The 26,110-nt window shown below is 43.9% G+C and overlaps 1 protein-coding gene across 4 annotated transcripts in view; it reads right to left on the bottom strand.

Annotated features, from left to right (window-relative positions):
• The window catches only part of ebf1a (EBF transcription factor 1a), a 425,690-nt gene that overhangs the window by 5,493 nt on the left and 394,087 nt on the right, over positions 1-26,110 (bottom strand). For 2 of the 4 annotated variants that reach the window (XM_078550508.1, XM_078550509.1), the window contains exons 12-15: positions 19,991-20,056; positions 18,959-19,136; positions 10,710-10,889; positions 6,240-6,434 (exon numbers count right to left, since the gene is read on the bottom strand). In XM_078550508.1, the coding sequence (XP_078406634.1) occupies positions 6,240-6,434; positions 10,710-10,889; positions 18,959-19,136; positions 19,991-20,056 (619 nt within the window). The remainder of the gene's footprint in view (positions 1-6,239; positions 6,435-10,709; positions 10,890-18,958; positions 19,137-19,990; positions 20,057-26,110) is intronic. The other 2 variants (XM_078550510.1, XM_078550511.1) reach the window with 1 other exon arrangement.

Genomic DNA, 26,110 nt, shown 5'->3' with positions numbered 1-26,110 from the left:
CTATGGCGCCCACGCTCGGTGTACCACAGCAGCAGGCCTGGGCACTCCAAGGTGAGGGTACGGGTGTCATCGAGGGATTGGGTTTCAAATTCTGTCTGAGAATCCAATAATCTGCCGTAGAGACAACTATCAACCACCGGGACAATAGAAACAAAACTGTGCAGCCACTCCCAGCTTGTAGTTAGTCTGTATTAAAGGCCGCCCCTACCTCTTTACCCACTCAGCTATTGCTTTGGAATTGTCTATAAAGAGTTAAAGGTACTGCCCTACCTCTGAAAAGATCCCACTCATCATCCCTCAGTTATACTTGAGCCAACAGATCTGAGAGTGGGATTGGCATGAAGACCCCAGGAATTGAAAATGATACTCCATGATACTGACACGAGCAATCACGGGAGAAAAGTAATCAGAGCATTAATAAAAAGGGTTTTATTTTCATTTTCTTTAAATACCTCTTCATTAGTTATATAAATATTGGACTTTGCGGTGTAAAGGCTGTTTGAGAGTAAAGAATCGTCCAACTGGGTAATGAAGACTTTCAAATTGGCCGCAGGAAGGTGGTCCACCGCGAGATTGGACAGGTTGGGCGACCGATGGCAGTAAAGAGTAGCTGGGGCGGTTGGAGGTGGGGATTTCATGTGACGAAATCTCGAGGAATATGTCCAACCAGAGCTGTGGTCAAAGTGCTTCAATTTTTATATTCGTTCATGGGATGTGGACGTCACTGACTAAGCCTGCGTTTATTGCCCATCCATAATTACCCTTAAGAAGGTGGCGGTGAACTGCCTTTTTGAACCTCTGCAGTCCATGTGGTGTCGGTACACCCACAGTGCTGTTAGGGAGGGGTTCCAGGATTTTGACCCAGCGATAGTGAAGGAACGGCGATATATTTCCAAGTCGGGATGGTGAGTGACTTGGAGGGGAACTTGCAGGTGGTGGTGTTCCCACGTATCTGCTGCCCTTGTCCTTCTAGATGTGATTAGCTTTGTTATTTACCTGAATTAGGGAGAGGGAGGAATGCCTGTGATGCCAGTGCTGGAAAGTTGTACGAATATCAATGAGATCAGGATCGGATTTGGTTGTGACGCACCCAACGATTCGGACAGGTACCATACAACTAAAATGTGTTCTGCCTGTCTAAGCCCAGGAGTGCCTGGCATTTTCCACACTAGGCCATTAAAATGGCTAAGGGGTGGGCAGGATGAATGCTGGCAAAGAGGGTAGAAAATTTGACTGCCTGAAAGGGACCTGGGGAGTGGGCCCTTCTGGCTGCAGATAGAGACCAGCAGCAATTAATTCCCTCTTTACAGCCTCGAGTGGGGAGGGGGTGGTGTTGGTGGATCCCTGTGTCATTGGTGGAGAGTGGCGGAGGGGTGGAGGGAGCAGAAATGCCTTAGCAACACGTGTATCTGATGTCCCTACGATGGATTTCCCAGTGAGTGTTGTTCCGAGAAAATGAGTTGTGAAGCCAGAATCTCCCCCCGCCCCACCCCCCCTGCTTCGCTGGCATTGGCACTATCAGCTCAAAGGTGCCAATCCAGCTCTGCTCCCCTGTTACACTAGGGCCGGAATTTTACGGCCCTGTCACAACGGGGACGGGGCTGTAAGATGTGGTGAATCATTCTAAACTCCATTGACTTTGTAAAATCCTGCTGTTGTAAAATTCTACCCTAGAAAATCTCAACACCATGTAAAGGGGGCAGGGAGCCATCCCCTTTATCCTGACCTTAGCACCAGGGCAAATGCCTGTTCCTGGGGAGCAAAGGTCAGGAAAGTCAGCCCGACATTTTGTTACGTCACCATTGCTCTCTTTTAGATGCCATGTTGAAGACTCTGTCAATCTGCCTCCCACGGCAGTGCCTGAAGAGGAGCAGGGGCGTTCTACCAATCTCCTGGCCAACATTTATCCCTCAGACACCAAAAATATAATTTCCTTGTTTGCGAGGTCTTGCTGTGAGCTGCCTTCACAAGAGTGCATCTCAAAATAATCCACTTGCTGTGAAGCACTTTGAGGTGTTGTGAAAAGCATGGTAAGCCACTATATAAACTGCAAGTGCTTTCTTCTAATAAACTTCCAATGAATGGCTATGACAGAGATAAAGCGGTGAGCTGTCTGCCAAAATTGAACAAAAAATCTTCCTTATAATTTGCATCAAATATTAATTTATTGACACGAGAGGTTGAAGAGGCCAAGCTTCCTTCACAGAAAAATAATAAATATTTGATGCGTTGATAGAAAACATCAGTTCGGTGAGACATTATAGAGCTTTCTCCTTTAGGCATCAAGGGCACATGACAAGCTTCAAGGTATCGCTGTGGTACAGAAACCACAGACTGGGAGGCAAAACAGAAAGAAAACCGGGGGCTTGAACCTCCTAATTAATGATGAAAGACAAAGAGAGTAGAAGGCTAGATCGCACACAGTCTGTGAGTTAATTAACACGCGTTGCCACCCAGTTTTGGTCCCATGCAGCTCAGGTTACTGCAACTCATGGACAGGTCATGCAGTAAGTGGCTCAATCTGATGGACAACACTCAGTGATGTACCACAGATGGACAGTGTAGGTAAAACTTTATGCTGCCACTTTTAAAGGAACAATATTCCTACCCTGCCCCTTCTCCCTGCCTAATTCCACCACCCCACTTTGGTTTCTCTCTGTTCTGTGTGGTATCTTTGATCTGAGATAATTATAAGTAAAATCTGCAAGAAGATTTTTATCAGAAAATTCCTGTGGGCTTTCATTTTTTTTCCCAAAGTCGAGAGGAAAACAATTTCAAATCCCAGGATGACCTTCTTATAAGCCCACACGCAAAGATGGCCTGTTTAACTAAGCCAATCTCTTGTGCTCTCTTGTTTTGCCTTTGTGCTGACAATGTGCAATTTTTAATGTGACTGTTTCCATTTATCGGATGTTAGTTTGGCCAGGGGTTGCTAAAGAGGCAAAGAGCTTTGCTTAATTAATGTAACATTAACCCCACCACCTCCTTCAAACCCAACCCCACCACTCCCCCCCGCCCTCCACCCCCACCACTCCACCCCCCAACTCACTCCCTGCCAGTTGCTGATTCCTTTTAAGTCTAGACACTGACTGCCCACTAGTTTCTTGTCTAAATGATCAATCCTTCACGTGAGAGTTCAGACAGTCTTGGCAGCTTACATGAGCACAGGAGGAACAGTGGGGATCAAAACCAACCCCAGTCTCATCCAATACTGGTACTTTCCCTAAGTTGCCTTCTATTACAAGGTGCATCATGGCTATTTTTGATTTTCCCCCTTTTCTATCCCATGGAAGTTGAAGACAATTGCACTGAGGGAGGGCTGCACTGTCAGAGATGCTGTCTTTCCGAACAGACGTGGTGCTTGGCCATTTCTCAGGCTCCTGGGAAACATTCCACGCTGCTATCTGCAGAAGAGCAGGGGAGTTATCCCTGGTGCCCTGTGACAACATTTATCCCTCGAGCAACATCTAAAGCAGATTGCCTGATGTTACTTGTAGGAGCTTGTAGTGCATAAAATAACTGCCATATTTTTTACATGACAACAGCTGCTACACTTCAAAAATGCTTCATTGGCTGGATAGTGCTTTGGGATGACCTGAAGTCATGAAAGGGCGCTATATAAATGCAAGCCTTATTTTCTTCCATTGAGATCAGCTAACAAAACAGACAAGTCTGTATTGGCTCAGGGCAGCATCTAGTGATGTATTCAACAACTGAGCCAGATTCTACCCAATTTTTGGATGCATTAAAAATAACCAATACTTTGAGATTCCCTGTTGAAACTCTATCTGTATAAGCAAGGGGACATAACATGGACACAAACGGTTAATAAACCAGTTCAGCAGACAAGATGCAAGTGATAACCTCTTTCACTGACTCATAGAGAGTCAGAAGCCAAGAAGCCTGTGACTTAGTTCAACAGTGTATGGTATGAGTAATATAGCTGGTATTCCACAATTCATATGACTGTAGAATGCATGCTATCATTTTAATTATGGCAGTGTACATTATTAACGAACATCTTACACCAGTGTTCTCGATAGTCAAGCCTCAACACTACAAATTCATGGACAATTGCTTTGGTCATCTCATTCCACTCTGCACTGCAATGAGGGGGCACATACATTGGCACCCTCCAGCTCCTCATTGCCACAGCTGTCCATCATGCCTTAGACCGTCTATTCAACCATAAAGGGAATCACATCAAAGCCCAATAGTGCCCTCACTTGACATTTGCATGCCTCCATTCTCCAGATGGCGAGAATGGCTCAATGGAAAGCAATCCAGGCCAGGAATCTTGATTTCTCACACCCTAAGCCCTCCTGCCCTCCTCCCCGCCCCACCAACCCCAACTACTGGAGAAGGACAGGGCAATTGCAATGCGCTGCCACTGAGCTTGGCTGACTCAGTTATGGACCAGGAAGGAAGCCTGGGTCTACGTTTGAAGCCGGTGTCGCAGACTGTGTTGCTGAGTTAGTTTGAGAATTCACAGCGACACACCCTTGGAGATGCTTACAAGCTCAGAACAGTAAAGCTCCACCAACGTTTCAAAAGCCAACTCAGCGTTGGGGGTGGGACAGGGATCCTTGCCAAATGGCAGTAACAGCGGGAAATTCGAGACTTCAGCACTCTCTGACCCACACTTCCACCTATCGAGGCTCCGGTGCAGAAGCACAGCCCTGCTGAATTTGCCTTTGCCTGCGAAGCAAATCAAAATCACAGCCTTCATTGTGCAATACATAGTTGGACATTGATAAAGGGCATGGATGCATGGCGCCTACCAAACAACATCATTCAGCTAATTATGCTTCAAGCAAGTCCAGGACAATATAAAGTCAGCAAATGAGGTTACTGTTCAGCCTCTAGTGAGATGGAAGACAGAAGAAAGTTGGTACTATTGTAATAGACAAGTTGAATTAGGAGCAGGAGCAGGAGCAGAAGTAGGCCATCCGGCCCCTCGAGCCTGCTCCGCCATTCGATAGGATCATGGCTGATCTGACTGTGGCCTCAACTCCTCCTTCCTTGTCTGCTCCTCCCATAACCCTTGACTCCCCCTTACTGATCAAAAATCAAACTCAGCCTTGAACATTTTCAATGAGCCAGCCTCCAAGTCCTCTGGGGAAAGAGAATTCCACAGACTGAAACACACACCCCCTGACAGGGAATCGAACCCGGGCTACAGTGTGAAAGTGCTGAATCCTAACCACTGGGCCATGAAGGAACAGTTTTTAATTCAGTAATTCAGGAAATACCGTACTTGCTCGAGCCCACAAAAGACTGGTTGAACAGTGGGAGGAGAGCAGGAAGGAGAGAAGAGAGGGTGGAGGGTGGGTGGGGGTGGGAAGGGAAAAAGAGATGATGTTAGTGTTTTCCAATGAAAAGAGAAACCAGTCTAGCCATTCATTTCTTTTAAAACAAGTAACGCAACAGAGAATGGACAACACACTGACAAGGACACTGGCTTTGGCTTTACTGCACTGTGTTAGTTTTACAATCAGGGTCTGCTTTACCTCTTCATTCAGAGAGGCCCCTTAAAAGGCCTTACTTGAAAAATGTCGTGGAAGTGATGATGAAACCACTTGAGTTAGATCGCAAAAGGTGGCAACCGGACCAAGTCCAACGCCATTCTGTTGTTCTTATCAACCCTCATGTAAATGAATGGTGACTTTGATTTATATGCATGAAGATCTATATTTAACTCTTCCTCTGCTAAACAAGTAAGAACTCTGTACAGCTGCCAGTACTAAAGCAATGACAGGTCTTTGGGTTAGCACAATAATTGCTGCAGGCTTGATTTGCCTCTATCTTAATCGTTGCTCATCTGGCCTGTTTCCTTGTGAAAAAACCCTCACGGGATGACATTGCGAAAACATTTTTTTCTGTAACAAGTAGCAAGCTAAAAAAGGAGTCTTGGTGGCCTTGTGTGTTTACAAAAAGGGTAGCCAGCTGATAAGATATTTTAACGTCATTCCAACAGAAAGGCTGGCCATTGAGGCTTTTGAAAAATGCATTGCGCATTTGGGTTCTGTTACCATACTGCAGAATTTAATAGACTGATGAGAAATCTTTAATGTCATACGCGGGGGCCCATCACAATAGCAATTTATACATGCATTCCGACTTTCAAGTGCGTTTAATGTGTCTGGAATGTTTTATTTATTATTCCTATTATAGTATAGATTTTCAGCCTAACCACACTGAATGAAACCAGCCTAGGCCTGTTGTGTGTGTGAGCTCACCTTGGAGACTGTTAGCGTTGGCGCTGGTGCAGGTCGGGGGAGGGGAGGTCTGTGGCCTCACCACCGGAGCGAAGGCGCTTTTTTGTTTCACTGCAGAGACCATATTGGCTGGCGAGAAGGAGAAAATGCCAGAGGTACTGCTACAATTTGAAGGAAGGCTGGTGGAGGAGGCCATGGTAGGACTGGACGGCACTACTGCAACAAGAAAGGAGGAAATATGTCAACCATTTGGGTGCCATATATATATTTTTTTCATATATATATATATATAAAAATATATATATGAATTTGTACAATTCATCGACCATTTTCAGGATAGTTAGTCAATGATGGTGCAAGACAATTTGAGTCATTTTAAGACGTTGAGAGAAAAACTTGTGTGACCACAGCTGGGTAGAACGATTTGTCGTATCTCCACTGGGTCACTTACCTGGCGACATTGGTGACTTAACCCTTTCAAACCCTGAGTTTGCTGGTTAACATCATTTTTTTAAAAAAGGTGTGGTTCTGAGCCACAGAAGTGGCAAGTTTAGGGTTGAGGAAGTTAAAAAGGAGGGACCTTTTTGAGGTTGATTTTTATTTTTGGCAAGAAACTTGAGAACAATGAAAAATTTGGAGAGTGAGGGGGTGGAGGGGGGGCGGGGTGGTGGGGTGGTGGGTGGGTGGGTTTGGTCAACGCAAAAGTGCCACAAACAGTCAAATGGCATTCACCTCACACCATGGTGTAGTTACCTCAGCAGGCACAGCCCCTTCGCTTGCTTTTTGTAAAATTACAAGTGCAGCTTTTTCCACTTGGACGACCGAGGAATTACTTTGGTATGTCAATAAGCTCGCCTGCAGAGTGTGTTCAGTTTAGTCATTCCCCCATCATCCTGCTCTTACATCTTCCTGGCCCTTCCTTGGCCCTGCATGATTGTCATCGGCAAGTGTTTTTTAATCAGGCAACACACTCGCGAGTACAAGAGAAAAGGTAATCGATTGATGAAAAGTAGAGCTACGCAAACAGCAGCCATAGATAGAAAAATGTCTTTAGCTAAGGTCATCTCAGCTCCTTGTAATGCGAGAAAAGTGCTGGTTGTTTAATCATTACTCATGCAATTAGTTTATTGATTTAATTAAGAATGACGCCTTTTAATTAGAGAGCCTGACCGAGATGGTGTCTGATGGGACAGGTCAGGTATGAGCAGCACTGAACCATCACGAACCTCCCTTTTTTTGTTAAAGAGACAGTGTCCCCTTTTAGCCAGCCTTTGAGAGAGAGGTTTTTGAACTCCTAGCAACCGACCTCCAACCCTGGTGTAAAGTTGAATCTAACCCTTGAGTAAATATAGAAGCGGGGTTAGTGTGGAACATCAGCTACTCTCTCAATGCTTCAGCATTGTATGAAACTGAAGCCTCGAGCTACACTGAACAGTCTCAGTGAAAGATTAAAAAATATCTGATGACTAATATTATTCAGCTATGGTACAGCTAGGCTTCACAATTTTACTTGTGATTAATTAACAGTGACGCAAATGTGTTCAAAATTGAGCGTAATCTTTGATTTAGAAATCTGAAGGGATATGGATGAAAGCACCCATGTAAGTTTGTTCGTGAGGGAACCTAAATTGTTTATTTAGATTTTCCAATGATTTTACTGCAGTGGCAACCCATTTATTTTAATTGGTTGCTAAACCTAGGATGCTGTGTGAGGACTTGAAGGTTTAACAAACACCTACCCACAGTGCAGTACGCTGGAAGACAATACGCAAAATAGGAAAACATCAAAACTGACAATAACAATGTAATGAAAATGGATTCTATGCATTCGTTTAACAATGAGCCTCATTTCTGCAAGGTGAGAAATCCCATCCTTTTTCTGAGTGTCACTACACAATTTGATAGTACAAGGAAGGTAACCCTGATAACAACCTCAAGGAACGGACTTGGAATCCTCTGGTATCTTCCAGAAAACGAGTCCCCATTTAAAGGAAGGCCTGAACATTTGCAGAAGTCAATGGCAATCAGCCACTTTGACCTCTCCCAAGAGATTGCATGGGCTGTTGGGTGATGAGAGTGTAGGAAGTACTTGTCATAATATTCTCCAGTGATTATGAGTGTGAGGCAACTTGGTGGACCAAATAGTCTTTGCCTGACCGATATTTTCATATGTTTCTCTGTATAATGGTACTGTCATTTGTTGTTATGCCTGTATCTGCCCTATTTCTGCCTCTTTTCGCCTCTCTTGAAGATTCGAGGGTATAGTTCTCCAGTACTCCACCCGACATTTACACACACAGTCACACACACACAGTCTCTCTCTTACACACACTCACACACTCTTTCAGCTGAGAGCAGGAAACACTGGAGAAGCTAATTGTCAAAATCCAACTACTACTTTGGTTGAGATGAGCAAGTTCAGCACAGAATGGAATTTAATAGCATGTTTGGCTTCTGCCCTTCCCACCTTTACAGAATCCAATTTTAACACTTGGCCTTGTAAGTTCTTGAGTTCAAAATGAGCCCAACTTCATTTTAAATTAATCTTGGCACTGGATATCACTGGGCAAGGGGAGATATTTCACAGGAGATATTCAATGGTACTAACACATAGATGAGAGCAGCTCAATGATAAGTCCTCACAGGCCTCACTACAAACAGCGCAATTGTTGACTGATGGGTTAACAAATGTGAGCTATCAGTGAGAAGTCTCACCCATTAGCTGGCCACAAATGGAAATAGCTCCTTCCAAGACTTTCCGTTTGTGACATTAATGACTGGATGTTCTATGGCGGCGAGCCCACAATTTCTGGGTGAGCAAGGCTTCCTCACGGTAAACTGAATCTGTAAAATCTGGCCACATACTCTTTATTTCCAAGAGTAAAGTTTCTGCGAAACCAGGTGCAGGTTATTCCTCTCTCGAGGAAAATTGAGTCACTAAGTGCGAAGAATCCACACTCAATCTAGCTTCTGTTGCTCAGTTATTGGATGCTAAGGGTGTAATGGAACAGAGCAAGTTCACACCCATCTCTCTCCTGGTCTAAATGGCACATTCCAGACTGAGGCATTTACCAACTGAGCCTTCGCCAGGTTTGGAGTTTGGGGAAGATTCATTCAATGATATTTAAAGGCTTTAACCTGGCTAGATTTCAATTCCTTATCCCGAATAGTGTTGAAAATCCTTGCATTCCAGAGGACATAGGCAAATGGTAAGTCCCTTAAAGTGAGGTGCCTTTTCTTGTTACCAAAATTGTTCCTAACTCTGGAGAGCCAATAGATTATTGCAAGAGATATAAACACCAGCTTCACCAAAATTCTGGTATTGGGCCCATGGTTTTAAATCCTCTACAAGGTGTTTTTTCTCTCTCCACAGATGTTGCCTGAACTACTGAGTATTTCCAGCACTTTCTGGTTTTATTTCAGATTTCTAGCATCTGCAGCGTTTTGTTTTTCCATTCCTGACATCCATTTTTCATTGAATCAACAATTGCCTTGTCTAGATTGAGTTGGGTCAGGGTTGAACAGGTCAAGGGTGGGATTTTCGAGTCCCTCCAGGAATTGGCTTTTGGCAGCTCTCCAAATCTTCCTGTCCTGCCTGCAATGATGCCCACCACTGGCGGGCCTGGAAAATCCCAGCCCAAGCCTTTCTGGTAGACAAGAGCCAGGTGCCAATCTAACTCTCTGCATAATTGTGTAAGAGACAAGATCTTCTTTTGCAAACTGATTCACAAATTCTCTATTAGACTCAATAGAAAATCAAAGGTCAGTTCTAATCCTTATTGAGTAAAACTGCACTTGAGGTTGCAAACTCTCTTTTATTCCTATTCCTTTATTGACGGCCACGTGCATTTGTCAGGAACTTCCTCAAGGTTTCTGCAGGTCTTCTGGTCCCCAAAGGAAATTCCCAGGATTATCCCTAACAGATAATTTTTCCAAGGGCAGTCTGCATGCAACTGCTACTAGTAAAGTTTAAATGATGATCCGGTCCTGAAATCGATTGGAACTTAACTGTCTCCTTGCTGGAGTCAGAGAACGGGAAATGACCAGCTTTTTTTCTATATTTTGGTTTTGCATCTGTAACAAGTGTGATGTTTGGAATGCAACAGGCTCGATGGGCTTTCTATTGGATACTCTTTTAATTGAGAACTTGGTTCCTGCTAAAGATTGATAAGAAAGGTTTTACCTTTCCAAACTGTGCAAATGGTTCTGCTCGCTTTCACCATTCTAAATTTAAAACAAAGCTGAAGTATTACATGTAACGCCATTAAGTAAAATAATCCCTTTGCTTGAAATGGAAGATAAACTTCTCTTTAACACTTGAGAAAAATAATCATGCACTGGCCAAATATATCACTGATTGGAAAGTACAGAAAGAAGTGGGGTGAGCCCCTTATGTATCGGGCTGGTAAGACAATAAGACATGATACCGGACAAAAAATTGAGACCAATGTTAATAAGGGTAGGATCTGGTGCGCGTCTGTTTTTACTCACTGGCATATGGCGAATTGGCAGCAGACCCATTGAGAAAACCAGGAGAACCTCCGAGGTTGGACATCCCAGCGTTTCCATATCCATTCATACTCGTTGTCACAGAATTGTAGTTTGTCTGCTGTGGAGTGGAGCTCGGCACATATCCATGAGGAGACACACTGCTTGTGTTACGAGTAAAACCTTTATTGAAGAAGGGATATATAAGCACACATCATCATTATCTCTCTTGTGGCCACAATCGTTTAAACATCATCCTCATCCTCTATTAAAGGATGTTATATCAAAGGCCTGGTAGCTAAAACACAAGAGAGTTGATAAAATTGGCTGGGCAATGCTTGAAATCAGGTCTTTGTTAATGTTTGTACTGCAGCTCTTGACAGAGAGCACGGTTTGGAGGAAAAACTGTCCAGTGTGATATAGGAACCCCTTTTCTGTGAAGATTTATCAATTGACCCAGGAGAGGCCATAGTGACAGGTATTAATCTGCTGAATTGTCCTACCCTTTATGGAGTTGGTGCGTATGTTGGTGCTAACAAAAGGGGATGAAAATTTCCTCAGAAAAGTTCCTTAAAAGGAAAGAAGATTGGATTCTCTGTGTTGTTCTAGATATTGAAATGCCAACCAACTGAGATTTTAAACTTTAAAGCATTGGCTTTTTCTACATATCTTGACCTTGTTACATTGCACAAACTATTAATCCTAATTCAGAGCAGATAACAGCACAGTGCAGAAATAGCTACAGGAATGTCATAATATTGAGATGCTCTGATAACCAATCCATCGAAATGAGGGTAAGGTAGTCATCACAATGCAGTAGCCTTCACTATTGTAACCTTTACAATTACATAAATGCTCATCTGACCAATATTTATACCTCTTTCTAACACAAAACACCCTCAAACCCCCCAGATGGCCCAGTTTGGAAAGGCACAGCCCAATATTGATGCGAGCACAGGGGTGATAGAGACAGGACTTGGTGTGAGTTAAGGCACAGGAAGCAGTTTTGGATGACCTCAAGTTTACGGAGGGTAGAATGCGGAAGACCAGGTTGCAATGGAATAGTCAAGTCTCAAAGTAACGAAGACATGAATGAGGGTTTTAGCAACAGATGAGCTGAGATAGTTGCAAAGTCAGGAGGTGAAAATAGGCGTTCTTAGTGATGGAGTGAATGTGAAATCCGAAGCTCATCTCAGGATCAAATGTGACACCAAGGTTGCAAACAGAATGGCTTAATCTCAGACTATTGCCAGGGAGAGAGATGGAACCTGTACTGAGGGAAAGGAATTTAGGGTGGAGATCAAAAATAATGGCTTCAGTTTTCCCAATATTTAATTGGAGGAAATTTTTGCTCATTCATTACTAGCATAAGAATTAAGAGCAGGAGTAGGCCACTTGGCCCCTCAAACCTGCTCTGCCATTCAATAAGATCATGACTGATCTTATTTTAACATATTCCTGCCTACCCCGCCCCCCCCCCCCCCCCCCCCCCGCCCAAGAGCCTTTCACCCCTTTGCTTATCAAGAATCTATCTACCTCTGCCTTAAAGATATTCAAGGACTGTGTCTCAACCACCTTTTGAGGAACCAAACTTCAAAGTCTCACAACCCTCAGAGAAACAAAATTTCCTCATCTCTGTCCTAAATAGGTGACGCCTTACATTGAAACAGTGACCCCGAGTTCTAGATTCTCCCATAAGGGGAAACATTATCTCCACATCCACCCTGTCAAGTCCCCTCAGGATCTGATATGTTTCAATCAAGTCGCCTCTTATTCTTCTAAACTCCAGGATGTCAAATAAGCATTATGATAATTTAGCATTAGTGGAGGATTTGAGAGAGGTAGTGGTGAGGTGGGGCTATGTACATGTAAAAACTAAAGCTATGCCTTCAGACGATGTCACCAAGGGGCAGCATGTAAATGAGAAATAGGAGGGGGCCGAGGATAGATCCTTGGGGGTCTCCAGAGGTAACAGTGTGGGAGGAGGAAGAGAAGTCATTCCTAGCTTTCTCTGGCTATAGTAAAAAAGATGAGAGCAGTCCTACCCAGCTGGGCAATAGTAGGGAGTCATTTGAGGAGATGTCAAAGGCTGCAGACAAGGGAGTCAAGACAGAAGGATGAGGAGAAGGATGCGGAGAAAATGTTTGCTTTTGTCACAGTCACATGTGATGTTACTTGTGACTTTTGTAAGAGCTGCAGTGCTGTTTATGAGAGGAAATAATGAACTGTGAACCCTACAGAAGATGAGGGACCTGCACCTCCAGAGATGCAAGAGCTAGGAGTAAACTTCACATCCAGGTTGAGAGGGACAAGAGAGGTGATGGTGAGTTTGAAGTGGATTTAGCTGTAGTGGCCTCTTTCTATCTTGGAGCCTGTGCTGTTTGCTTGAAACCTGTCATTAGCTCGGTCACATCGCAAAAAATGACAAAAGTGAAAGAGTTAGGGGGGGAGACCAATCAAAGTAAAACACAGTGTAGTCACATAGTGTTATTATAGAGAAATAGCAATACTTCAGCTATAAGGACAGAGTAATTTCTCACTGCCTAGCTACAGCAGACTTGTGAAGTAGCATCTAATATACTACGTTAGGTACTGATCAATCCTTCTCTTTCGAGTTTAGTGAATCCTGACTTTTCCCCAGTCTTCCATATAAACATTTCAAGTGTTCTGAAATCTGTTTAAGAGGTTGCTGCCTGGGTTGATGTTCCTATTTGCTAATAGAAGAGCCTCCAGCTGTAACCCTTTTCTTTTATCGGCAGTAGTCTACATGGGGTTGTCCATGTAGGAGGAACAGTTTACAAGACAGAAAATCATGAATTGGGTTACGCAATTTCTTGGCAGCTGAGGCAAGACTCCTCCTTATGAAAAGAGAGGAAGAAAGCTTTTCGGACAAAAGCATTGCAAGGGATGGGATGATGCGATTAGTTTAGGCAGTATCCTTTCACCTCAATGTGGCCTCAAATCTGGCCCAGGCTGATGTGATCGAAGTCTGTCCTCTCTCTTTTCTGGCTTTAAAGGCCTTAGTGGAAATGAGTTTTAATATTTCTGAACTCAGTCCTTTCTCAATGTGCCCCCCCACCAACAGTAATTTGACACTTATTGACCATCTCATCCTAAGAGGGAATAAGTACAGTTGATATCAGAAATGGAAAAAAATCCACACTGGCACAGTGGGATTGTGTCCACTGAGATTGCGAATGAGGCACCTAGTTGGGACACAACATAGGAGGCTTGACTCTGTACTTGAGCACTGCCTGGGCTTACCGACTCTGGCTCAGACACCATTCATGAACACAATAATTCACAAAAATAAATTTATCATTTATGTCAAATTAATATTAAAAATAAGAGACTGCAACTACAGCCATAGCATAATTAAGAAAATGATTGAAGTTTGAGAAGATTGAACTTTAGTTTCAGAGATGGAACTCTTTTGACTCAAAATACTCAAACAAGCTTGTTCTTGATGAAGAGGTTGCCTTGTGAGAAAAGTTTGAGCAGGTTGGGCCTGTACTCATTGGAGTTTAGAGGAGTGAGAGGTGATCGTTTGAAACATAGAAGATTCTGAGGGGGTTTGACAGGCTGGATGTTGAGAGGATGTTTCTTCTCGTGAGGGAATCTAGAACTACCAGGCACAGTTTAAAAATAGGGAGTCTCCCATTCAAGATGGAGATGAAGAGAAACTTCTTCTCTCAGAGGGTTGGTAGTCTTTGCAATTCTCTTCCACAGAGAGCAGTGGAAGTTGGATCATTGAATTAGGTTGAGTTAGAGAGATTTTTGATTGACAAGGGGGTCAAGGATTATGGGAGGCATAACTCTTGACTCCCTTGTCAATCAAAAATCACAAGAAAGTAGAGTTGAGGCCACAATCAGGTCATTCATGATCTTAATGAATGGCAGACCAGGCTTGATGGGCCAAATGGCCTACTCCTGCTCCTATTTCTTATGATCTTATGACCTTATGATCTTCTGACTGTCTACAAATTGATGCATCATGAACTTTCTCAACCTGAAAGTCTTGAGTAAAGATTCAACAGCATGGGCAGGATTTTTACCTCGTTGGGCAGGCGTGGCAGGCGGGCCTGGGAGCGGCCACAAAACTGACCACCGCCCGTGATCGGGCCTGACTGCGATTTCACGCTGACTGGCAAATCAGCGGCCAGGCAGCATGAAAGGCGCACTCAGAGCCTCAGCGCTGCCGAGGTGGGGGATGGTAGGCGTGCGAGCGCTCATGTGTGCACATGCACGGAGGTGCGCTCAGTGAAAGCTCCCTGAAGGCACAGAGCTGCCTCAGGGAGCTGAAGATTTTTAACATTAAAAAGAAAGTTTTCAAAAATAAGGAAAACATGTCCCTGCTCATGTGACTGTCACATGAGCAGGGACATGTTAAAAATGAGTTTTGAAATTTTTTATTGTTTTCATCCACGGGACAAAAAATTCTGCCCTATGCTTGGGGGCAAACAATGTTAATCAAGGAGATGCCAGGATATCTTTCCAAACTCACTACAGTGTTAACTGGTTGACTTCCCAAAGCTGTGAGGCTTCCATAGTCGCAGCAACCTAAAATCCAACGTGGTCCAAAGAATGCTGGACACCTTATCCATAGACACCTTTGTAGCATTGATCGATAGGTCGATAAAGATATGTAATTTGTACTTCCAGCAAGTGTGTATCTTACATACCAATGTCAAAAGGGCAATGAAACTGGTTAAAAACAAATATTTATTCATTTTCAATTCAGAATTGACTGGAAAATAATTAGTTGTTTTCTGACATTATCTCAAACTAAAAGATGTAGGTTATTATTCACTCGGTTCCCAATTCATTCTCTCTCTCTTCAGGTACCATGCCCTAAGAGGGCATTGGCAACCATGGACTTCCATGTGTTTGTCCATGGTTATGCCAGGCAAAGTACTGAAGTGGTATGCTGTTGCCTTCTGCAGGCCCTGGTTGACAAGGAAACTCTCTCACTCTTACCGCATGCCATAGGCATGTTGGAAAGATTTGCAGGTTGGTAATCAACCTATTTGGCCATGTTATGAATGCACCTTCCATGGCCAACAAGTCCTGGAGTGGGACTTAAACCCAATACTTCTGGCTCAGACACCACCCACTGCGCTGCAAGACCTTTTCCTAATTCATTAAGAAACCCAAAAGCAAGGAGACCACCCATATTGCTAACACATTTAATGTATTCAATGAAGAAATGCTGCCATCAGAATCCATAAGGACCAGTCCCACTGAAGGTAAACACACAAGGATCAATTTTCCAAAAGGCATGAATGCTGAGAGTCTCCAGCATCAGGAAATCATGGGCAGTGTACCTGCTAAAATGAATGGACAGAAAAATCGTGTGCAGTGAGCACTTAAACTTCTGATACGCACCAATGGAGAGAAGTGCAACTTCAGAAAACCAAGCCTGTATGGCTACAGGAATCCCGACTGTCTTACAGGTCAGCTCACCATTATCTCTTTTAGATGCAATAAAGCAGTGTTCTTTTCCTAACCATTTATTGACACTACAATCTGTGGGAAGGGAACACCCCTAGAGATGCTCCGAAGTGCTGCATCAGTGCGTGACAGGACAGAAGTCAGCTGAGCACCTCATTTTCACATGTGATGCTTTGGACAGTATTAAGAAAAAGCAGGCATTTCCCCACAGGAAGGAGAAAAGAATCGGCAGCCCCATTAAACCAGCATTTATTCACAGTCTGAATACTGGATGCCTTCTTTCTCTTACTGCACAGCAAGGAAAGAACTTTCAGGCAGAATCCCTGCTCTGGGAATACCCCCTACCTAGGCAAGGTCGTTGATGGAGGCCCATGGCTTTGCTAAGACCCACAGGTACACTGGGTAGGGGGCCTGAACACATGCCAATGCCTTAACCAGATGGATCACCAATACAGAGATTGAGGAAGGATCTTTAAAGTCCACTTTTAGGCTGATTTAAAATCCTGTCTATTTTTTGTGGAGAGTTGATGTGGGGCTGTCTTTCAGATTTTATTTTTAGCATCAAAAACAGTCAGGGGTAGGGACGAGAATTAGGACACGTAAATTTAGGGGGAAAAAAATCACTAAAAGTCAGTGTTTATTTTGAGCATTGGTAAACCTCGAGAAAACAAGCAAGAGACTAAAAGGCAGTCATGCTAAATGACAACCCACAATTATTTACACGATTCACAGGTACCACTATTAAGTTCCAAAAGTAATGTTAAGTTTTCACCAAATCCTGTCAAGCTATTTTAGTAGAAAAATCTATTTATAACATTTGTCAACAGACGGCGTTTACAGAATGTTCACTGCTAAAATTAAATCTCATAGTACAACACCATAGTGTCATCAAGTGCCCATCTTTTTAAAGTCTGTATTATGAGTAATCAATGCTAAAGTTTAGTGCGTGCTACCAGTGGTGTGTTAGGATCACTGTAGGCAGTGTATCCATTGTATAATTTGTGCAATGGTTGGTACATTATGATTACTGCATGTAGTGTTATCCATTGTACAATGTATGCTACAAATGGTGTATTTTGATTAATGTATGCAGTATGTCAATGTGTTAGGAGTGGTATATTACAATCACTATACACACTTATTCATTTAATTAATAATATGTTAGTCTTTAACAAGGCTCTTCAACCTCTATCCAACCTCAGGGTTGCAAGCTCCAGATCTGATCTTTGGAAAGGAAATTTCACAGTTGTTTATTCTCCCAAGTTCGCAAATCAGGTTAGAAACATAGAAGAATTGTGGCAGAGAAGAAAAATATTTGGCCCATCATGTCCATGCTAGCCAAAAAGGAAATATCCAGCCTAATCCCACCTTCCACCTCTTCTCTCCAGAGCCCTGTAGGTTACAGCAGCTCAAAGACATAGCCAAGTGTTTTTAAATGCGATGAGGGTTTCTGCCTCTACATCCCTTTCAGGCCATGAGTTCCAGACCCCGAACACACCCTGGGTGAAAAATTTCTCATCAATTCCCTTCTAATCCTTCTGCCAATTACATTAAACCTATGCCCCCTGGCTATTGACCTCTCTGCTAACAGAAATAGGTCCTTCTTATCCACTCTGTCCAGGTCCCTCATAACTTTATACACCTCAATTAAATCTCCTTTCACCACCTCTGTTCCAAAGAAAACAACCTCAGCCTCTTCAACCTTTCTTCATAGCTAAAATTTCCTATTGCTGACAACATACCTGTAAATCTCCTCTGTACCCTCGTGTGGTGACCAGAACTGCACGCTATACTCTAGTTGCTGTCTAACTATTGTTTAGGCAGTTCCAGAAAAAAAAAACCTCCTATCATATGCTAGGCCTTGGCCAATAAAGAAAAGTATCCCATCCTTATACATTCTTGACTACCTTATTTACATGGGCTGCTACCTTTAGAGATCTGTAGACATGCACTCCGTAGTCCCTCTGATGTCAGAATAAGGGACAGTCCATTTAAGACTGAGATGAGGAGAAATTTTTTTCTCTCAGGGGGTGGTGTGAATCCTTGGAATTCTCTACTCCAGAGGGCTGTGGAAGCTCAGTCATTGACCATTTTCAAGACAGAACTTGATAGATCTCTGGGTATTAATGACATCAAGGGATATGGGGATAGTGGGGAAAAATGGCACAGAGATAGATGATCAGCCTTGATCTGTTTGAGTGGGCAAAGCAGGCTCATCGGGCCGAATGGCCTACTTCCGCTCCTATTTTTCTATGTTCCTCTACATGTTTCAGAATCCTTCCATTTATTGTGTAGTCCTTTGTCTTGTTTGTCCTCCCCAAATGCTTTACCCCATGCTTCTCTGGATTGGATTCCATTTGCTATTTTTCTGCCCACCTGACCAGTCCATGGTATCTTCCTGCAGTCTACAGCTTTCTTTCTTACTGTCAACCACATGGTCAATTTTCATATCATCTTCATATCATGCCCCTATATTTAAGTCCAAATCGTTGATATATACCACGAACAGTATGGGAACCAGTACTGTGTCCTGCTCGTGGTTATTCATTCGCACTGCCACCTTACCACCCTGCCCAAAATATTCCAGGCATTTATTAGTGAAAATCGATTATAAAAATGATTTGAAAAGTCTCAAAGAATGGGTGAACTGCAAATTCTCAATGGCAGTCTATGGAATTAGTTCCTTCAGTATTTCCTATCTTTCTTACCTAATGGGAAGAGCGGACAAGGTGGGGGTGGTGGGGCACAAGAAGCCTGTTCAGTAATGGAGACAACTCCATTCCAAAGTGTCAAGGTCTTACCTTGATTGGCAGCTTGAGAGGATTCAGACACATTGACCGCCAGCTGACCACTGAAGGAGTTGACTCCCATCATCCCTGCATGGACGGACGTGTTACTGAGGGCTGGAAGCTGGTTGTGGTTCCGAGGGACACTGTAGAGGGCCTCTGCGATGTCAGCTGCTCGCTTCAGGATAATTTCCTACCAGGCATTTTGAAGCAAAAAAAAGTTGTTAACTGCAAACCCAAAACAAACAAGCTGACTGCCAGTTATAAGAGAAAGCGTTTAAAATAGTAATATGCCGGTGCATGAAAGGATTCAACAGTTATAACCTTAACCTCCTAATGTTTTGCCTTCCCTCTCCATGTTTTGAGAGGTCCCAGTCCTCAGTTCCCTGGCTCTTGATGCCCTTCAGTCCTCAGTGTAAAGGCCCTCAGTGACCCAGCACTTGGTGTCCCTCCCTCAATTCTCCAGCCCTCAGTTCCCTAGCTCTCAATGTCCATCAGTCCTCAGTGTAATGACTCTCGTGTCCCTCCTTCAGTTTCCTGGTTCTCAATGTCCCTCAGTCCTTGGTGTAATGGCCCACGGTGTCTCTCCCTCAGCCCTCAATTCCCTGGCTCTCAGAGTCTAGGCCCTTGACTCCACAGCCCCCAGATTCCTGACCCTCAGAATCCTGACCCTCAATGTCTCACAAACCCCAGAATCCTGACCCTCAATGTCCCACAGCCCCCAGATTGCTGACCCTCAGAATCCTGACCCTCAATGTCCCGCAGACCCCAGAATCCTGACCCTCAATGTCTCACAGCCCCCAGATTCCTGATCCTCAGAGTCCTGACCCTCAATGTCCCACAGACCCTAGAGTCCTGATCCTCAGAGTCCTGACCTTCAAAGTCCTGACTCTCTGTGTTCAAGCCCACGGAGTCCTTCGGTCACCGGCCCTCAGTCGCCCAGTCCTGTGTCCCGGCCCTCAGTGTCCCGTCCCCCAGCCCTCAATCGCCCAGCCCGCGCTGCCAGAGTGTTGTCTTTACACAATGATACACTGAACTAGCCATTACCTGGTTATTATGTGGCATGCCATAAAGTGCCTCCACTAAGTCAGCTGCCCTCTTCAGTATAACTTCCTATGGAAGAAAAAGACAAAGATTTTCTGCTTAGATTTCCAACCTATTGTTTTAATTCAGGGGTATTCAGACACACTGGACCTGATTTTAACCTAAGCCTTGCAGTGGGGATGGGATGGATCTGCATAGAGGTCTGGTGCTCGTTTTGTATTCCATTCTGATTTTATGGTCCATTGATTTCAATGGGCATCCCACCAAAACCCACCCCCTTATTGCTGGGCGGTTGAGGGTTAGAATCACAGCACAGCCTCATACTGTCCTCAACTCACAAACATATTCTGGCATGAGCCACAAACAGAGGGATCTGGACTCCTGGGTAATTTTCCCCTTATCTGGCCCAGCGTTGTCAGAATTATAACACTGCCCTAGTTGCCCTAGGTCAGCTAACTCAGCACAGATCTGGACATGGAAATGTTCTGGTCCATTTGGCTCATTTACACCCTGCCTGCACATTGACAAGCAGTCATGATGCTAAACACAAAGCTACCCTCTTAATCTGTGTGAACTTGTGTTATCTGCAAATAAAGCAATCAAGCCTTATTATCACAGAGTAGTGGCAAATGGCTGATGACTCCTTTTTATCAATAGCATAACTAACTGTGGTTTGAATTAGTGTGCTGTTTAGAATTAAATGGCCAGTGGGGACAAAATGGTTATATAAGAGATTATTAACAAATGCCCCTATATATTGGTATATGTTTCACAGTTATTGATTCACATACACACAAATTGACATATACCTTAATGCTTCTATTTAACATGTAATCTATTTTGTATCTTTATAATTGTATTTTTGGAATCGTTTGTGACCACTTCAGACAATTTTCTTGCCCCTTCATTGGTTACACATCTTTTATCTCCAGTGAATAACTTTGGAAATACAGACAGGGTTCTTGTGTCACCAAATGCAGCGAGGCATGCACAGTAAGATCCCACAAGCAGAAAATGTGATGAATGACCTTCGGTGGTGCTGAGGGAGCAATAAGCCCCCCTCACTCACATCAGGAGAACTCCCTGCTCTTCAAGTGCTGTCACGGGTCTTTAAAGTGCAGATGACAGACAGTCTCAGTTTTACATCGCATCCAAAATTCAGTATCTCCCGCAATGAAGCGCTCCCACAGTAATACACTGAAATGTTAGCCTAGGTTGCATGCTCCAGCGACAGCATAGAGCATGAACCCACTACCTTTTAAGAAGAGAGAGTACCACAAACTGAGCCAAGCCAGCACATTTGTTAATAATCTTATATACTTCCTTTTGAATCAGTTCATTTCTACTTGCATTATTCCTCAATCCTACTGTTCAAAAGCTTTCTTCCCAAGTTCAATCATATCCCATTGCATTCTGTAAATCAATGCTGCATAATTGCAAAAGAAACCTCTTTATTTGTGCATGTCGAGGTATTTGGAAAATGTTTTCTTCCTTCCTAGTCTCTGCATCATCACGTGTCAAACGGGTGGATAACAGAACCGTTCTCAGCTTCCACCAGTGCAGCTAACTAGCCACATAGAAAAGCCAGAGGGTCACTCTCCCTCCCCTTCCTGCAGGGCTTGGCTGGCTGACCCCTCCCAACAGCATGGCTACAGTCAACAGCTCAGTGTTCAGAGGGTACCTAGAGGATGCCCCATCTGACCAAACGATAACACCAAAAGAAGATTCTGAAATAAGGCAAACTCTTCATAACCTGCACAGTCAATGCTAACAGCACTGTGTTCGCGCTCCCTTGACAACATTTGCTAGTGTTAAGGGGAAAGAGCAGAAGCGTGGGATTAACTAAATAGATCTTTCAAAGACCTGCACAGGCATGATGGGCCAAATTCCCTCCCTCTAAGTTGTAAGAAAATGCTGACTCTGAGTTCAGCAGTTTCTCGGAAATATATAAGCCTTGGACTCAGTGACTTCTTTATTTGATTGTGCCTCAAATTCTAGCTATAACTAAAGAGTCTGGGCATAGGGCAGTGTGGCGGCAGGGGGCCATTTAATCGGGCAGGAGGGTGGCACGTGAGGACCCAGCCGCCTTCATGCCTCTGCCCTGATTAAGTTTGGGGCAGGAAGGCTCATGGGTGGCCATCCAGCCCCAACGTCAATTGAGGCTCTTAAATGGGCAACTAAAGTCCACTTGAGGGCCTCAGCCCACCGCCACTGGTATTGGCCCAGTGGCAGGCAGGGGATTTGCCATGTGGGAAGCCGGAAAAGCAAACCCTGTCAGTGGTGCTTGCAAGCTTCAAGAGGGAGGGATGGGAGTTGGTGGGTGGGGGGGGTCCATTATCCAAAGGCATTCGCTGCCTGATCGAGGGACCAGGCATTGGGAAAGGGGTGTAGGGGACCTGCTGCAAACAAGCCCTTGCTGCCAAACCCCGTGACCCTATCCCTGCCAATCCTGGGTCTCGGGTGGTTGCATTACTGGCAGCAGCCACTGACTCTTGGTGGCACTGCTGAGAAATGCACAGCTGCTGGCCACCAGCTCTTGGGGGGTTGGGGGTGGGAGCGAGATTTCCACACCCCTCCCCCCAGGGTCTTTGATCCCAGGGAAAGCCAGCTGCTGCTCAGCTAAGTGCCTGATTGGTATTTAATTCAGTGGGCATTCTCGAAAGGAGGCGACAAAAAGCTCTCACTGGCTTTCCAGCTGGTGGGCAAGATGTCGCCTCCATTAAATACCACCCTTAGGCACTGCTCTTTTCAGATTAATTATTAGGCAAATGAATTTTAAAGGCATGTTCAAACAAAAATATAATGGAATCGCCCCTACCTCATTCATGCAAACCAGTTTTCTAGTTTTAACATAAAATTAGATTTAAGTCTGGCCTTTACCAACTGCTGAAACTCATAAACAATTCCTGGTCTTGAATTAAAGAGTTGAGGTGAATTATGAAAGTGTCACTGAGTTTAACACCTTCAAAACGCAGGCCCTCATATTTACACTCCTTAACTTTAATAAATGTATTTGCGCGGCAAAATCAATTAAAGCCCTTCTAAAATAAAAATTTTAACCACTGCATTCACTACATAAAATAGCTCCGTTATATATGACAGGTTAGGATGAACATCAGGGACAAATCCTCTTGCCCTTGTCCGGCTAAGAACTTCCAGTCAGGTTGTTCTACTGGTTTACAGAAGTCTTGAAGAGTAGGAGAAGTAGGTAGTTATCATTGTTTTCGGGTGGGGCAGGAGGAGGTGTGTTACGTTAACCTATAACTGAGAAAGCAATTAGCAGCGACACTTCCCTCAACCCCTATGAATGACACTTCCCAATTCAACTATTGTCCTTCAGGGTCATCACAGTGGAGTATCATGAGGTCACAGGAAGGCTAGCATCACACAAAGTGGCTACTCCTAAGTTGCATTTTAAGGTTGGTATTTGCACATGTACCATCCATTATAATGTTCAGGATAATGGGAGAATTCAGTAACATCTTCTTTAAGACCCGACAAGATTTCCTGATTCAAAGAAAAAAACCTTATCTTAAATGGCTCATGTTATGATTTCTCCTTCCTGCTTTCAATAACTTCCTGATCCAAATTGCTGCATGCTGCAATGGTAAATTGCTTTTAGCCACTTAAACGGACAGTATCCGCTTCTAAACAGCTTTTGGACAGCCTCGGTCCCAAGAGCACTATGAAAGCTCTGCTAAGCCTCCACCATGTTGGATGCTGAGGCAAGACTGGCGTAGCTCCGTCCTTCTGTCTACTAGGCCACTGCCATAAACATTGTCTGTAAAACATGTTAAAGCACCGCGCAAAGCATTCTGCTGTGATGACACAGTCTCATTAAACAGAGCTGGAGATATTTGGATCTGGGTTGTGCTATCAGTTCAACCTTTACATCTTTCAGGTTCAGAGATGACACTGTTCTTTAATTACACTGAGGAGAGCAGGGCCCAAATCAACAGCGTTAAAGGTGAAGGATGTGGCATGTTAAATACAGGCAAACAATTTCCTCCAATAAAAGCAAAATACTGTGGATGCTGGAAATCTGAAACAAAAACAAAAATAGCTGGAAAAACTCAACAGGTCTGACAGCATCTGCGGAGAGGAACACAGTTAATGTTGAGTTCGTATGACTCTTCATCAGTTCTGATGAAGAGTCATACGGATTCAACGTTAACTGTATTCCTCTCCGCAGATGCTGTCAGACCTGCTGAGTTTTTCCAGCTATTTTTGTTTTTGAAACAATTTCCTCCGATGGAGGAATCCAGAACAAGGGGGACATAATGTTAAAATTAAATCCAGGCCATTCAAGAATGAAATCAAGAAACATATTTTCAAACAACAAGTAGCAGAAATCTGGAACTCTCTTACCTAAAAGGCTTTGGATGCTGAGGACCAAATGGAATTTTCCAAGACTGAGATTGATGGGTTTTTATTTTGTAAGAGTATCAAGTAATGTGGAGAAAAGGCAAGTGAATGGAGTTGGGATACAGATCAGATTGTTAGAAGGGGCTCGAGAGGCTGAACGGTCTATGCCTGGACCTATTAGTGAATAAGACCAGGGAAGAGGAGGGGGGTGATAAGAGGCAGAAAGACAGGAGAGACATGGTGTGAGGGAGGGGAGAGGTCACAAATGGGTGAGAGAGAAAAATACAGTTGGGGAGAGAAAGGCAGGGAGTGACTGTTTGAATGAGGGGAAAGTGCATAACATGATGTGATACAGGTGAGAGGGAGAGCGCAAATGAATAAAAAAATTTTGCACAAAAGCAGAAGGCAGGACGAAGAAAGAGGAAGGTTTTCTGCTTGTAATCTGTAGAAAGTTCCTGAAGTCACATCATGCACACAGCACTGATAAGTAGGTGCTACTTATTTTTGCAGAGGCCCTTACTGACTGCAGTCGTGTACAGAGCCCTGACGTGTCGGATTTCATTGACACTAATTTCAGAAAGTGCAATGTTGAGAAAGCAACACCAAGAAAGGTGGCAGCTGACACTTTAGGCAGGTCAGTGGGTAAATGTTGGGCAGCAAGCTGAGGGGGTAGGTGCAGCAGGGCTGTGGGCACTTTAGGAAGCTATTTGTTATTTAATGAGGTATTAATCAAACTACTGTGCAAGAAGAAAAGGCATTTAATAATCTCAAGCTACTAGGTTCTAGTGGAGCTGCAAACAAGTAATTGTTTAAAAATGGGATTGCTTACACTGAAGTCTATTGCTAAAAAAAACAGCGGGAGACGAGCCTAGATTCAGAGCTGCTTTCAGTTGGAAATTCTCCTCATCGAGCTATATCTCGTAGGAAAACCAAAATATTTCATACTTAAAAGCTGATTGTTACTGTCTGCCCTTGGAGAACTCATAATTCCTCCAATTTCTCCCTCAAAGGTGCTGTCACTTGTTGGGTTATGGTTACGGAGACAGTCTGGCCTCATCCAAGTGAGCCTTCAATACTTGAGATAAAAACAAAAAGCTAAAAGCTACTGCGGATGCCGGAAATCCAAAACAAAAACAGAATTACCTGGAAAAACTCAGCAGGTCTGGCAGCATCGTTGCTGCCAGACCTGCTGAGTTTTTCCAGGTAATTCTGTTTTTGTTTTCAATACTTGAGAGCCTGGACAGTGTAGATTGGCAGAGTATTGACATCTGGAGTGTAAAACAGTCCAGCTTGATCCACACACACACACATAGACACAGACACACACACACACGAACACAGACACACGTATGCACACATGCATGCAGATGTGCACATGCAAACACACACACCAAATGCGTGCACACAAGCACATACGAGAGCATCAGATATATACATGCACACACAAATGCAGGCACACTTGTATGTACAGACACACAAACACACACCACATATATACATACAATCGAACCACTGGGGACGAGGTGGAGGTGCCACGGTTACAAGGGTCCTGCCCTATAATTAATTTCAACATTTCTTTCCTCGTGGCTTCAGCCATTACTTTTTCTTCTCTCCCATTCTGCAGACACTGCCACACAAACAGAAAGTCCCAAAAGAACCAGGTCCCTGCACCTTTAAGAGAGGCAGTGTGTTGAGAGAACCGTGTTTGAATCTGAGTCAGTCTGGGCCGCCAGGCACTGTGAATGTTACAAATAACAC

This window comes from Cetorhinus maximus, chromosome 10 (genome assembly GCF_964194155.1).
Source record: "Cetorhinus maximus chromosome 10, sCetMax3.hap1.1, whole genome shotgun sequence".
In the NCBI taxonomy this organism is placed as follows: Eukaryota; Metazoa; Chordata; class Chondrichthyes; order Lamniformes; family Cetorhinidae; genus Cetorhinus; species Cetorhinus maximus.
This window is presented reverse-complemented; position numbering and strand designations above follow the sequence as displayed.